We start from the raw sequence: 14,666 nt of genomic DNA, 5'->3' as shown, positions 1-14,666 counted from the left end.
TCCTTGGCCGCATTCTGCAGGGGCAATGAGGTGGCTCCTGCACCGTTTTCGATGGTAAGTGTTTCGTCACCCACCATACAGCCCAGACTTGGTTCCCTCGAAGTTCCCTCTCTGCTCACATGAACCGCTGGATATGAAGACAACATTTTGGCACAGACAACAAGCTACAGATCAACGTAGAGAATTGGTAGCAAGCACAAGCAGCTGCCTTCTGTGATGAGGTTATTGGAAAGTTGGTACAATGCTATGACAAATGTCTCAGTCAGAGCAGAGACGTAGAAAAGTAGTTGGAAGGTGCAGCTAACTGTTGCAAATAAAACATGTTTGATTTTCGCTGTGATTTCCATTTCGCGACCGAACGCACCTTACTTGCCGAACAGGCCTCGTAACACATAACTCTGGTTCAGTTTCGTGTGTAGTACTTGATGTTCCAAACTCAGTACAATGAAATCTAAATAAATTTGCTGTTTCTTGGCAGTCAATGATACTGTCACTGTAACTGAATGTAATACTTCGGACACTCGGTTCATGGTACTAGTTCTCGGTCGGATGTAGTCGTCAGAGTACTGTATTGAATTGACTGCAGGCACTGAAGGGAATTCTCTAACTGATGATTTGTAACTGTATGAATGTCAGCGGCACATCATGTTTTGGTGTCTGTGGGCGGAATAATTTCCATGTCTGCCAGTGAAAGGTGGAAGCAACGTAGTCCACAGTTTACAGTACTCCCTGTGACAGCTCTCCAGACCGTTGGTGTACTTATCTCATGTACTGAAGATACTGGCGCAGAAGCAGTAAGAGGTCTAGTTTTGTGAGCACCATCTGGAGACTACTGCACGGCTTCAGAAAGCATCGCTGATGCGAAACCCACCTTGCTCTTTTCTCACATGATATACTGCGAACTGTGGATGAAGGGCAACAGGTAGAATCCATATTTCTAGATTTTCGAAAAGCATTAGACACGGCACCCCTCTGCAGACTTAACGAAGGTACGTGCCTGCGGAATAGGTTCCCACGCATGTGACTATGTGACTGCCTCGAAGACATCTTAAGTAGGCCTAATAGAATCCAGTTTGTTGTCCCCGACGGCGAGTGTCATCTGAGACAGGAGTAACATCAGGAGTGCCCTAGTGAAGTGTGATAAGACTGTTTCTATTTTCTATCTACATAAATGATGTGGCAGATAGGGTGGGCAGCAATCTGCGGGTGCTTGTTGATGGTGCTGTGGTGTACAGAAAGGAGTCGTAGATAAGTGACTGTAGGTTGATACAACATGACCTAGACAAAATTTCTAGCAGGTGTGATGAATGACAGCGGGCTGTTAATATAGAAAAATGTAAGTTAATGTGCATTAGTAGGAAAAACAAATGCGTAGTGTTCGAACACAGCATTAGTAGTGTCCTGCTTGACACCGCCACGTCATTTAGAAATCTAGGCGTATCGGTGTGAAGTGGTATGAAATGAATGGAATGAACAAGTGAGAATTGTGGTAGGGAATTCGAATGGTCGACTACGGTTTATTCGGAAAGTTTTGGGGGGGTGTGGTTCATTTTCAAAGGAGACCTCTTATAGGCCGCTACTGTGACCTATTCTTGAGTATTGTTCGAGTATTTGGGATCCGCACCAGGTCGGATTGAAAGAAGACATCGAAACAAATCAGAGGCGAGCTGCTAGAGTTGTTAGTGGTAGGTTCGATCAGTATGCAAGTGTTATGATGTGCTTTGGGGGCTCAAGTGAGAATCCCTGGAGGGAAGAAGACATTAATTTCAAAGAACACTACTGAAAGGGTTTAGAGAACCGGCATTCAAAGCTGCCGCCAATATACATTTCGCATTGAGGACACGAAGATAACACACAAGAAATTAGGGCTCATATGGAGGCATATAGATAGACGTTCTTCCTTCTTTCTGCCTGCGAATGGAACAAGAAAGGGAACGACTAGTTGTGGTAAAGGTCACCCTCCATAACGCACCCTACGGTGGCTTACAGAATATGTGTGTAGTTGTAGATGTTGATGTAGTGTAGATGTCGATGTAGATGTAGCATCTGGCCCAGAGAACAGTGTCCCAGAGTACAAATAAACACAGCAGAGGAAAAGAAATACAGCACTAACCTGACTATAGCAGATACTGAAAGTGACCACTATTCATCTTTTGGCACTTTTAGGCCCTGGTCAGCAAGTTGCTGAAGGTGGATCGAAGCTGGACTGCCCGAATTACTGCAGTCTCATCCAAAATGTTCTACTGCAATTCTTGAAGACTGTAAGGGCTGTTGCGAACACCTTAGAGCTGAGGGCTCCCCACACAAAATAATCGCACACTGACAGATCAGGAGTCCGGAACAGCACTGCTGCTACAGTCGCAGGTTCGAATCCTGCCTCGGGCATGGATGTGTGTGATGTCCTTAAGTTAGTTAGGTTTAAGTAGTTCTAAGTCTAGGGGACTGATGACCTCAGATGTTAAGTCTCATAGAGCTTAGAGCCATTTGAACCATTTTTGATAGATCAGGTCACCTGGGTTGCCAGCTAGAGCCGCGACCAGATTGGCTTCTGCTAACAAATCCATCGGGCGTGAAATTCTGTAAATGTGCTCCAAGGTTCGGCAGGCTGTATGTGCAGCTGCTCCATCCTGTTGGAAGTATCTGCGCTTCACGAGGTATGGCTATATGAATAGATTCACGTCCAACTGTATCCACTCATCCAGGCCATTTTATTTGCCCCATTCTGTACAATACTGTACACGGAAACAAATGTAAAACTTCTTTATTTTCAATCCTTTCTGCTGTTGCAATTGTAGTTGACAGCAGAGTACTACTTGCTTACTTTACTTTACATGTGGCAAGGGCCTTATCGACCATACGCCTGCTCTATGAGCCTCTTCCACTTCTGCCTGTCCAATGCGCTGTTTGTCCAGTTGACGCTAATGTTAATCCTCATTATGTCCTCCCGAATGTTATCCCGCCATCTGATTCTGGGTCTCCCTCTTCTTCTCGTTCCTTCTATTGTTCAGCCGAATGCCATTCTAGTCTATTCTCTGTCATTCTTGCTATATGACATGCCCAATTCAACCTTCTTCTCTTGAGCACTTCGATGATGTTGCGGTGTTTGTACAGCCCTCTTACTTCTTCATTTCTTGTTATTCTCCACCCCATGTTATTTTCGTCGTATACAGGTCCAAAAAATTTTCCTTAGTACTTTTCTTTCGAATATTAACAGTACAATGTACTAAGATTCTTTCTATTCAAAGTATTAGTTTTCAGAGTTTCGTTATTTTTCCTTTTTTGTGTAAATCGGTGTACTACTGCCCTTTGTGAAATCAGTGAAGACTGAACTGTCGGTGTTTCACGTCTGGCGCTGACGTACCGCCAACCAGCGTCCGGGTGAGGTGGAAGAGGAAGAAAGACGAGGTGCAGGAAGACGGCTGGGTCCGGGAGGGAAAGCGTGGACAGTACGGTGCTGCTTCTCCTCCCTGCCCCCACCACGAGTCTTGGTCGAGCAGAGCAACGGTTCGTTGGCGGTCGCTGGCGTGCGGGCCGCCAGTCCAGTGTAAGCCGTGCAGGCGCCATGCGGGCCGGGCTCGCACGTGTGTGAGTGCGCGAGCGCAGGATGCGACGTCTGACGCTGCCGCTGCCGCTGCTGCTGCTGCTGGCGCTGGCCGCTGCCGGGCTAGGTCAGTCGCTCGTTTATATCTGCTCCTGGGCGTCTCTTCAGACGTCGCCGCCCTCGTTCCACTTTCTGCCAATTGGTGACCAATATAGGACTGCCACACTTTTGTCTAGTGTTGTGCTGGACGTGCTTCGATATACGGAGTGGGTGTGTTTTGGGTGAAGCATAAGTCATCTTACTAGAATGAAATTTTCCCTCTACAGCGGAGTGTGCGCTGATATGAAATTACCTGGCAGATTAAAACTGTGTGCCGGACCGAGACTCGAACTCGGAGAGCTTCTGTGAAGTTTGGAAGGTAGGAGACGAGGTACTGGCAGAATTAAAGCTGTGAGGACGGAGCGTGAGTCGTGCTTGGGTAGCTCAGCTGGTAGAGCACTTGCCCGCGAAAGGCAAAGGTCCCGAGTTCGAGTCTCGGTCCGGCACACAGTTTTAATCTGCCAGGAAGTTTCACAAGTCATCTTATCTCGTACATCTGTGTTGGGGACCCGCGGTTCGGTTGGGCGAGCGATGCAGATCTACCTTAAGAAAAAAGCAACATAACCGTGACAAATTTTGTCTATTAGCGTAACAGTTACTTGTTATATTAACTGCCAACACACAGTCCACAGCAAAACTTCATCGCCAAGGCTTCAGAATGTTTATGATTTAATTTATGTACATTGTCAAAAAGCGACGAAAGTCGTATCAACAAAATTGACATCGCAATTGAATTCCCTTAGTAGTGAACTGAAGCCCGATGATGAAATCACGCTTTTAATTGCACGTTTGTAAATGATTAAAAGACGCTCTTTTTAAATAAATTTGTCGCTTGACGTTACATTTCCTTCTCGTTTGTACCATGTTGACAAGGAAATCCACTGTAACTTGCATTTTTTTAAAAAATCATGTTGTACGCAGGTGCTTCGGTTACCGTAAATTGTGATTATACATTAACGGTAAGACAGTTGTTTTGTTACGAATCACTGGTGCTTTGTGTTTTACAGCATTGTTTCGATACTACTCCTTGTCATCGGCTGATAGATTTGGCAATTAACTTCCACGAACATGTCTCGTGTGACGACGGCATATATATGTTTATGGAACAAAGTTCCAGATTAAGTGACCGCTACAATAGGTACTCAAAAGATTTGTGGTCATATCTTCCCTTACCCATAAAATACTTTTAACGCAGACCGTTATCTCGATCATCAGCGTTACTAATCACTATTAAAACACCAACTAACGTCATTTTATTGGTTTCTCTTAAGTTGTACATAGGGGTGTTCCCCGTGAGAGACTGGAGTAAGCAGCTACATCCCTCCCCTCCTCCCCCCCAATTTCTCTACTACAATGTTTTCACGCATATCGAACAGTCCTATCCTAGCCTTCCTCACTGACATACGTTTTAATTCAGTACGGTGTTAATTTGAAGAGGGACACAACAAATTTTGACTATAGTAGCAAATGTACATAGAGCCATTTGTTGTGAGATCTCAAAATTATTTCGTAACTCATCTTTGAGATAACATAACGTACCAGCTTGCCCACTCTGCATCCACCCCTACCCATAGCTCAGGTTGTGAGTACACTCTTGATTGTAAGCATCCTTATAACGTAAACTGGTGACTAATGACTGGGGTGTTCAAACCAGCTTACTGGAGTACATCTGCAAACTTTCATACAATATTAAGCCTCGAAATCTTGTAATATTTCTGTTACACAAAGTGTCACAGCGTTTTGTGCTTACGGACGTTGGTGGCATGCAGAGCCATATCGCTGCATATAAATTTATTTCAAAAAACAGCAGTACAATTTTTTGTAAAGTCATCTCATTCTTGTTGTTACTTTTTTCAGTTTACTTGTACATATAGCTATACCGCCCACTATAAGCTCATCCAAGTGAACCCAGTTCACCGTCAGTTGGCGGACAGGTGTCGCCAAAATTGCAATAAAACAGGTACCTAATAACAGTGAGCCACAGTCGGTCTGTAGTTGTTTTTCGTTATTGCTCCAATAAGGCACAAGATTTCCTCTTCCATTGTTCGACATTATTCAAATGCAATACGAGTATTCCTTTTAGAATTAGAAAATTGATAAACGATTCTCTCTATTCCACAGCCCATTTTGTTTTATAGTGTGCATAAAGCGATGCGACTCTTTCTTTTTTTTACTCATAAATTGTATTTTCCGAAACTATGTTTACGGATACGTTCTAGGAATGTTTTCGTTTCGAATTTGCGAGGATAACACCTTACATTAAGAGTCCTTAAGAATACAGATTGATTAGGCCATTAATTCTTCAGTCTGTTGCACAACGTCATCATCATAGATCTTTTTAAGGATTAGGCTACTGTGTGTTCCGAACTGACATCTTTTCTGAGATCTTCCAGTATCTCTTTCCCTGTTCGGATTATAGTTCAGACTCTTCTGAAGGATTCTATGACCCGATATTCTCAAGCGTTGTTGTCTCAAGTTATCAGAATCATTCATTTTAAAAATATTTGATTATGTTCTAATGCCTCTTCTCGTGTAGTCTTTTTCGCACCTGTTAAACAACGCACTGCATAAATATTTGAAAGACAGATGGCTCCTTGGCTTCCGTAAAATTAAAGTCGGTCTACACAGAAATGCATTCGACAGGACGGAGGGCCACGTGTGTTCTCAAATTTTGCTTCTGTTAATTAAACTGCTCCAACTACATTCCTTTTGAATTGGTTCAAAGCGCAAGATATGAGTTCCGTAAAGGAAAGCACCAAGTGCGAATCGAAATAATTAGCGCAGTGATGATGTACATCCTCTTGCTTAAGAAATTTCTTTTATATCAAAGCGTCAACGTGAGGTCAGTGTGTCGACCACACGCGTGTGTTCGTCGTTGTCCAGGCCCGTTGACTTGCATCCTGCTGTCCTTGAGCTGCCGTGTTGCTATCACAGGTACAAGCTGTCTGGGCAGACACTGTTGCGGCTGAGCCGATGAGTACAGATTACAGAAAATATTATGAAATCTCCTCCATTTTCCGGGTTCTTATTACAGCTTTGTAGGTCTTGGGAAATATGATTTAGTTTATTACTGTTTTTCCTTTGTTAGATTTATATAGCGAAGTCGCTTCATATTTGACATGGTCAAAGAGGTAATTCAAATAGGTACTTTATGCAGAATCAAGGCATTGTTTCCGTCAAGAAAGTGTAAGAAAATTCAAATGACATAGGTCATATCACGAAACAACGACAGTAATTTGATGCTGACGTTGTTTTTTGCGCTCTGCATCCACAGATCTTTTTCCACTGTGTGACTTCGACTGTTATTTTCAACTTTTCATGTCTAAAGACGAAAGAGTATAGCTTTCTATAAGTCTACCTGTATCTGTAGGACTTAGTGGTTGGAAGCTCAAGCATGTCACGTTCGTTAACTTTTTCAGCGATCCCTCTCTACCATTAATTGTGGACAATTACACCAAAAGCTACTTAACGTCAAGCTTACTGTCCATGCCATTACCGGAAACTATTTCCACCATCGAAGATAGCCACTTATCCTGCTAATTTATCTGAATTGAGGGTAGATGGAGCTGTAGCCTCATATACCTTAATATGCGACGAGGCGTGCAAAGAGGACCTTCACGCTCCAGGAGATGCCTTAATGAAGACATGCTCGTTTCGCGTCCGCAAAAGGCTTCGCTATTTTTGTTCCGGTCTAGCAGCGATCAATGACGACATAACTTGTAAGATCTAACTTTCGCTGGAATGATAAGTTTTATATTAAAGAAGCTATTCAGATGGTTCAAATGGCTCTAAGCTATATGGGACTTAACATCTGAGGTCATCAGTCCCCTAGACTTAGAACTACTTAAACTTAACTAACCTAAGGACGTCACACATATCCGTGCCCGAGGGAGGATTCGAATCTGCGACCGTAGCAGCCACGTGGTTCCGGACTGAAGCCCCTAGAACCGCTCTACCACAGCGGCCGGCCAAATAAGCTACCACATCCCAGGTTAGGCGAGACCAAGTGACCTATATGGTCTCAAAAATAAGTCTTCGTTTCCCACCCGATGACGACCCTGGCTTTGTCGATCTTGGGAATTTTTTCTCAATGGAGCCTAATGTCAATTATGACAAATGTGTCTTTACTGCATTTTCGCCCTGGTGCAAAGTGATAACTTGAAAGCAGCGAGAGTTTGGAAAGTTGTCGTTTTGACGCCGTATGTAGCAGTACATCCTAAATTGCTTCAGGACGACATGGCCGCCTCTATTAATTCCTTGGTTTTTAGAAAAAGCCCGCTAAACCAGAGAGCTGACAATCCACCTGTGGAAGGACCTCTCTTCTGTGCCACCTAGCGGGAGACTTTCTTTCTCTGATATCGTCCATCTGGCCTTAAAGGTTATTTGTTAATACATTAATGCTACATTAACAGCATAGTTGAGAAGGAGAGAGAGAAAGCTCACTCTTTCTCTCTCCTTTCCCTCCCCAGCCCCCCTCTATTTCCTCGTCTCTCCGCGCGAGAGAGAGCATCCTGCCTGCACTACACAGAAGGAAGAATCAGCCATGTTCTTCATGAATGAATGATTGTGGTATTTGCGTGAGGTCCATTTATTAATCTTATTTGCTGGTTCTGCAACATAATACATAGAGTATATTATTAAAATTTTGTTTATTATTTTGTCCTACACTACGGTACTGATTTTGTTTACACAGCCTAGTCTAGCGTTAAACGTGTGCAACTGTGCAGACAAGTTAGGTCACTGTTGATTCCATGAATGTTGCATTCTGATAGATGAGCTTGGCCTGCAACTCCCAGCAGTCACATAGCCGCCCATATTTTAGGCGCAAATAATCATCGTCCTTCTGAACCGAATCATTCATATTGTCTTCCTGTTTAAAGCCACCCACTTCAAAAATATCCTAAGTTTTCTAGTGGTGCAAATATTCTTCCGATTCCAGTCTCGGGCCAGCTTTCACTAATGCTGCATCTGTCATTCGTAGCAGCCATCTGAATTTCCACGCGTAGAACTCTAAGATGGTTATGCGTGGGAAAAGTACAGTTGATCTTCATTATTTTGACTTCTTGACTGCCTGTTTGGTTCTTTTCAATTTGCAAAATTCATTGTGTGCCATGACTAGAATATGTCTTTTCCCCTGAAAGTATCCCCTTGGCGCTCCTTAGATGAACATTCTGTGGCTACATGAGCTGGGAGTGCATTGTGGTAACCATAGGAATTGTACACTCACGTGACAAAAGACATGGGATAGCGATATGCGCATTTAGAGATAGGGTAGTATCGCATACTTAAGGTATTGACATTTGTACTCGGGTTCAAAAAATGGTTCAAATAGCTCTGAGCACTATGGGAGGTCATCAGTCCCCCAGAACTTAGAACTACTTAAACCTAACTAACCTAAGGACATCATACACATCCTTGCCCGAGACAGGATTCGAACCTGCGAACGTAGCGGTCACACGGTTCCAGACTGTAGCGCCTAGAACCGCTCGGCCACCCCGGACGGCTTGTGGGCTGTGTTTACGCGGAACAGACTGGGTCCTCTGGTTATGAACGGCTACTTGGAGACCATCAATGTTCCCAAACAACGATGGAATTTTTATGGATGACAACGCTCCATGTCACTGTGCCACAATTTTTCGCAATTGGTTTTCCGAACAACTCTAGCGAATGATTTAGCCATCCAGATCGCCCAACCGAAATCCCATCGAACATGAATAGGACATAATCGAGAGCTCAATATGTGCACAAAATCCTGCACTGGAAACACTTTCGCAATTATGGACGGCTATAGAGGCAGCATGATTCCATATTTCTGCAGGGGACTTCCAACGACTTGTTGAGTCCATGAGTTGCTGCACTACGCCGGCAAAAGGAGGTCCGACACGATATTAAGCGGTATCCCACGACTTTTGTCACTTCAGTGTATACCAGAAAGAGCTCGTTACGAACACGCGTTTCATGTATGCCTATTACGTCCCTTCACTCGATGGCTTTGTTGCTCGATCGTACAATGCTCTCTGTACCGTTCCTCAATTTTCCCATTTCAGTCCTTCATTTGAGATGCACCTACAGCCATCTGATGAGTATGACCGTTTAAAAGCTACTTCATTTACACGTGAATAGTTAAGGAAAGCAACCCGCCGAACACGCGGCGTTTACGCATTGCGTGACCCCTGGTCCAAAGACTCCGTCTCAGCAATCTGCTGCCTGGTATAATAGTGTTACAGCTATCCCTAGAAATTGCCAGCAGCATATTTCCTCACGCGTGAACTTTACTAAAGTGTAGATGTATCTGGTGTTAAATATCCTTATACGTTAAATGGAGCCCACCATAAACTTAGAGACGAGTCGATAAGAGAGAATTATCGCTTGCTGGACAAGGTCTTCTCATATACCAAATAGTCTGAAAGAAATTTAGATTTCCGAGTCCATGAAAATGGGTCAGAGCATTTATACAACGCTTAATTTTTGTCCCCAGGTAATCTGGTCGTGTTTCTTTGTGAATCTACACTCCTGGAAATTGAAATAAGAACACCGTGAATTCATTGTCCCAGGAAGGGGAAACTTTATTGACACATTCCTGGGATCAGATACATCACAAGATCAAACTGACAGAACCACAGACACAGACAACAGAGCATGCACAATGTCGGCACTAGTACACTGTATATCCACCTTTCGCAGCAATGCAGGCTGCTATTCTCCCATGGAGACGATCGTAGAGATGCTGGATGTAGTCCTGTGGAACGGCTTGCCATGCCATTTCCACCTGGCACCTCAGTTGGACCAGCGTTCGTGCTGGACGTGCAGACTGCGTGAGACGACGCTTCATCCAGCTCAATGAGGGACAGATCCGGAGATCTTGCTGGCCAGGGTAATTGACTTACACCTTCTAGAGCACGTTGGGTGGCACGGGATACATGCGGACGTGCATTGTCCTGTTGGAACAGCAAGTTCCCTTGCCGGTGTAGGAATGGTAGAACGATGGGTTCGATGACGGTTTCGATGTACCGTGCACTATTCAGTGTCCCCTCGACGATCACCAGAGGTGTACGGCCAGTGTAGGAGATCGCTCCCCACACCATGTTGCCGGGTGATAGCCCTGTGTGCCTCGGTCGTATGCAGTCCTGATTGTGGCGCTCACCTGCACGGCGCCAAACACGCATACGACCATCATTGGCACCAAGGCATAAGCGACTCTCATCGCTGAAGACGACACGTCTCCATTCGTCCCTCCATTCACGCCTGTCGCGACACCACTGGAGGCGGGCTGCACGATGTTGGGGCGTGAGCGGAAGACGGCCTAACGGTGTGCGGGACCGTAGCCCAGCTTCATGGAGAGGGTTGCGTTTGGTCCTCGCCGATACCCCAGGAGCAACAGTGTCCCTAATTTGCTGGGAAGTGGCGGTGCGGTCCCCTACGGCACTGCGTAGGATCCTACGGTCTTGGCGTGCATCCGTGCGTCGCTGCGGTCCGTTCCCAGGTCGACGGGCACGTGCACCTTCCGCCGACCACTGGCGACAACATCGATGTACTGTGGAGACCTCACGCCCCACGTGTTGAGCAATTCGGCGGTACGTCCACCCGGCCTCCCGCATGCCCACTATACGCCCTCGCTCAAAGTCCGTCAACTGCACATACGGTTCACCTCCACGCTGTCGCGGCATGCTACCAGTGTTAAAGACTGCGATGGAGCTCCGTATGCCACGGCAAACTGGCTGACACTGACGGCGGCGGTGCACAAATTCTGCGCAGCTAGCGCCATTCGACGGCCAACACCGCGGTTCCTGGTGTGTCCGCTGTGCCGTGCGTGTGATCATTGCTTGTACAGCCCTCTCGCAGTGTCCGGAGCAAGTATGATGGGTCTGACACACCGGTGTCAATGTGTTCTTTTTTCCATTTCCAGGAGTGTATATTTATGACTTTAGCACACTTTTGACAAGTAATGAAAACAGTGCAAATATCATTTCATAGCTAGTGCTGTTACCTAACATGTGACGGCACGCCTTTGTGTCTCTGGTTCTAATCTTGCGTGATGTTGGGTGAGAAGGATACGTCGCATCGGCCTATTAAGCAAGCAGCAATGATGATGTGGCGCAGACGAATAACGAAATTCTGCATGACCTGCTGAACATCGATGCTGTCGATGACCTCCTGAACGGCTGTTTTCAGCTCAGCAATGGTTTTGGGGTTATTGCTGTATACCTTGTCTTTAATACAGCCCCACAAAAAGTAATCGCATGTGTTCAAATCGAGAAAATATGGCTGCTAATGGAGATCCATGCCAGTGGCCTCTGGGTACCCCAAAGCCAGAATGCGGTCCCCAAAGTGTTCCTCCAGGACGTCTGACACTCTCCCGCTTCGATGGGGTCGAGCTCCGTCTTACATGAACCACATCTTGTCGAAATCAGGGACTTTTGGCTTTTGGATAATGGAAATGAAATTATGTTCCAAAACCTTAACGTACAGTTCGGTAGTAACCATGCCATCAAGGAATATTGCACCAATTATCCCATGACTGGACATTGTACACGACACAGTCACTCGTTGAGGGTGAAGAGACTTCGCGATGGCGAAATGCGGATTCTCAGTCCCTCAACGGCGCCAATTTTGCTTATTGACGAAACCATCCAAAAGAAAGTGGGCTTGGTCGCTAAACCAAACCACACATGCACATACTAATTCACATCATGCCCCGAGGCCAACAGTGCGTTTGAACGTTCTAACGCAAACCGTTCAGAAGTTATGACGATTTTATTTCATACAGTTCAATAATTGTCTCCCTGTACATCGACCTTTGAGTACCAGAACGACCACTTGTCTTGTGATTCCCAACAGTTCACAGGGAAATGGTCCGCCACTTCTTTCTTCGTCATTATTTGACAACTGCGGAAACGTCTGGGACACCTCACCACTTTGTCATATGATGGCTCGTTGTTGCCGTATACTTCTGTCAGCTATAAATAGATTGTTGCAGCGTTGTTCCCTTTAACATGCAGAAAACGACTTTTGCCACAATGCTCCATTTTTCCAGTAGACTGCGCCATGTAATTTGGGATCCTCTAGCGGCATGCCACTGTATGGTGATGCAGAGCTTTCAGTGCACAGGCGTATAACCACGAACAAACAAAAAAGTTAACTACGGAACATTACTGTTTCTATGTGGTAATTAAAATGATGTCAAATGTTATGACTACCCTCCGTAACTGGCCCCTGATTTGCTGAGTACCAACCTGTCGTCGACTAACAGTCTCGATCTCGCGAATCAACATTTGTAGCCGGGAAACCGGCAACCGAAAGAATGAAGTGTGAAAGTGAATCCACGGAGCGTACGACTAAATCTTTATGATAAAGGTTTTATCAGAGTAAACGCGATTTGTAAATCTGGGATTGAAAATCAACATTGTGTTCAACACAGTGCAATTCGAATTTGTGGTCCAAATCGCGTGGTCTTCGAGTTGTTAGATAATTTCTTTTTCGTGTTCAGGACATCAGCGGAAGATCTGCATTCATTGTCAGTGTGTTTCTCACTAGCCAACGGCCTTTCCGTGTGAGTACTGTATGTGTGACCGTCCAGGCCGCCGAGCGCTGTTGGCAGGCGGGGTGCACTCAGCCCTTGTAAAGCCAATTGAGGAGCTACTTGACTATGTAGTAGTGGCTCCAGGCATGAAAGCTGACAATGGCCGGAGAGCGGCGTGCTGACCACATGCCCCTCCGTATCCACATCCAGCGAGGCCTATCTGTTGTGGATGACACGGAGGTCGGTTGGCATGTTTGGGCCTTCAGAGACCTGTTCGGACAGAGTGTTTACTGACCCTTAACATAGACAAATGTAATGTATTGCGAATATCTAGAAAGAAGGATCCTTTATTGTATGATTATATGATAGAGGAACAAACACTGGTAGCAGTTACTTTTGTAAAATATCTGGGAGCATGCGTGCGGAACGATTTGAAGTGTAACGGTCATCTAAAATTAATTGTTGATAAGGCGGGTGCCAGGTTGAGATTTATTCGGAGAGTCCTTAGAAAATGTAGTCCATCAACAAAGGAGGTGGCTTACAAAACACTCGTTCGACCTATACTTGAGTATTGCTCATCAGTTTGGGATGCGTACCAGGTCGGGTTGACAGAGGAGATAGAGAAGACCCAAAGAAGAGCGGCGCGTTTCGTCACAGAGTTATTTGGTGGGCGTGATAGCGTTACGGAGATGTTTAGCAAGCTCAAGTGGTAGACTCTGCAAGAGAGGCGCTCTGCATCGCTGTGTAGCTTGCTGTTCAGGTTTCGAGAAGGTGCGTTTCTGGATGAGGTATCGAATATATTGCTTCACCCTACTTATACCTCCCGAGGAGATAACGAATGTAAAATTAGAGAGATTCGAGCGCGCACGGAGGCTTTCCGGCAGTCGTTCTGCCCGCGAACCATACGCAAGTGGAACAGGAAAGGAAGGTAATGACAGTGCCACGTAAAGTGTACTCCGCCACACACCATTGGGTGGCTTGCGGAGTATAAATGTAGATGTAGATGATAGTTGTCATCGGTCTTGTAAATCTGTTAACTAAAAAAGACGATGAAATTAAACAGTCAATCTGTAGAAGTTAGGTGCCATTGCCTTGAAATTCAGCTGCAGTCACTTGGATGCGCAAGGACAATAGCCCTGCCCGCATCTGGAGAACAGGCGGCGTCACAGGGTGGCCAATCTGCGCGCCAGTAGGCCAAGCTTACGCTCTGGCCGAAAGCAGCGAGAACCGCGTGCGTTATTACCTTCTTCTATCGAAGGAGGCACAGCGCTGTGCTTCATACGAGGTTACAAAACTAAGGAACGATGCTCTCCCAGCCCATTTCATTGCAGCTTTTGGTTGGCTTCACTTTGTTATTAGTAACAGCTTGGGTCAGAATTAAGATGCAGATACACTTATTTGCAGCGCGAACAACTGGCATTACGATTCTATCGATGCTAAGGCGCTAATCTTCGTCGTATTATCCCTGTCAGAATTCCCCGTGGCTAACTACCTTCCTTCATGGCA

General features: G+C 45.5%; 1 protein-coding gene across 2 annotated transcripts in view; it reads left to right on the top strand.

Moving 5' to 3' along the window:
- Window positions 1-3,535: 3,535 nt before the first annotated feature.
- Window positions 3,536-14,666, top strand: part of LOC126298070 (mucin-5AC-like) — a 276,647-nt gene continuing 265,516 nt past the window's right edge. The window contains exon 1 of one of the 2 annotated variants that reach the window (XM_049989390.1): window positions 3,536-3,668. In XM_049989390.1, coding sequence (XP_049845347.1) covers window positions 3,605-3,668 — 64 coding nt within the window. In that variant the 5' untranslated portion in view covers window positions 3,536-3,604. The remainder of the gene's footprint in view (window positions 3,669-14,666) is intronic. The other variant, XM_049989389.1, reaches the window with a different exon arrangement.

The sequence above is a fragment of the Schistocerca gregaria genome, chromosome X (assembly GCF_023897955.1).
Source record: "Schistocerca gregaria isolate iqSchGreg1 chromosome X, iqSchGreg1.2, whole genome shotgun sequence".
NCBI lineage: Eukaryota > Metazoa > Arthropoda > Insecta > Orthoptera > Acrididae > Schistocerca > Schistocerca gregaria.
This window is presented reverse-complemented; position numbering and strand designations above follow the sequence as displayed.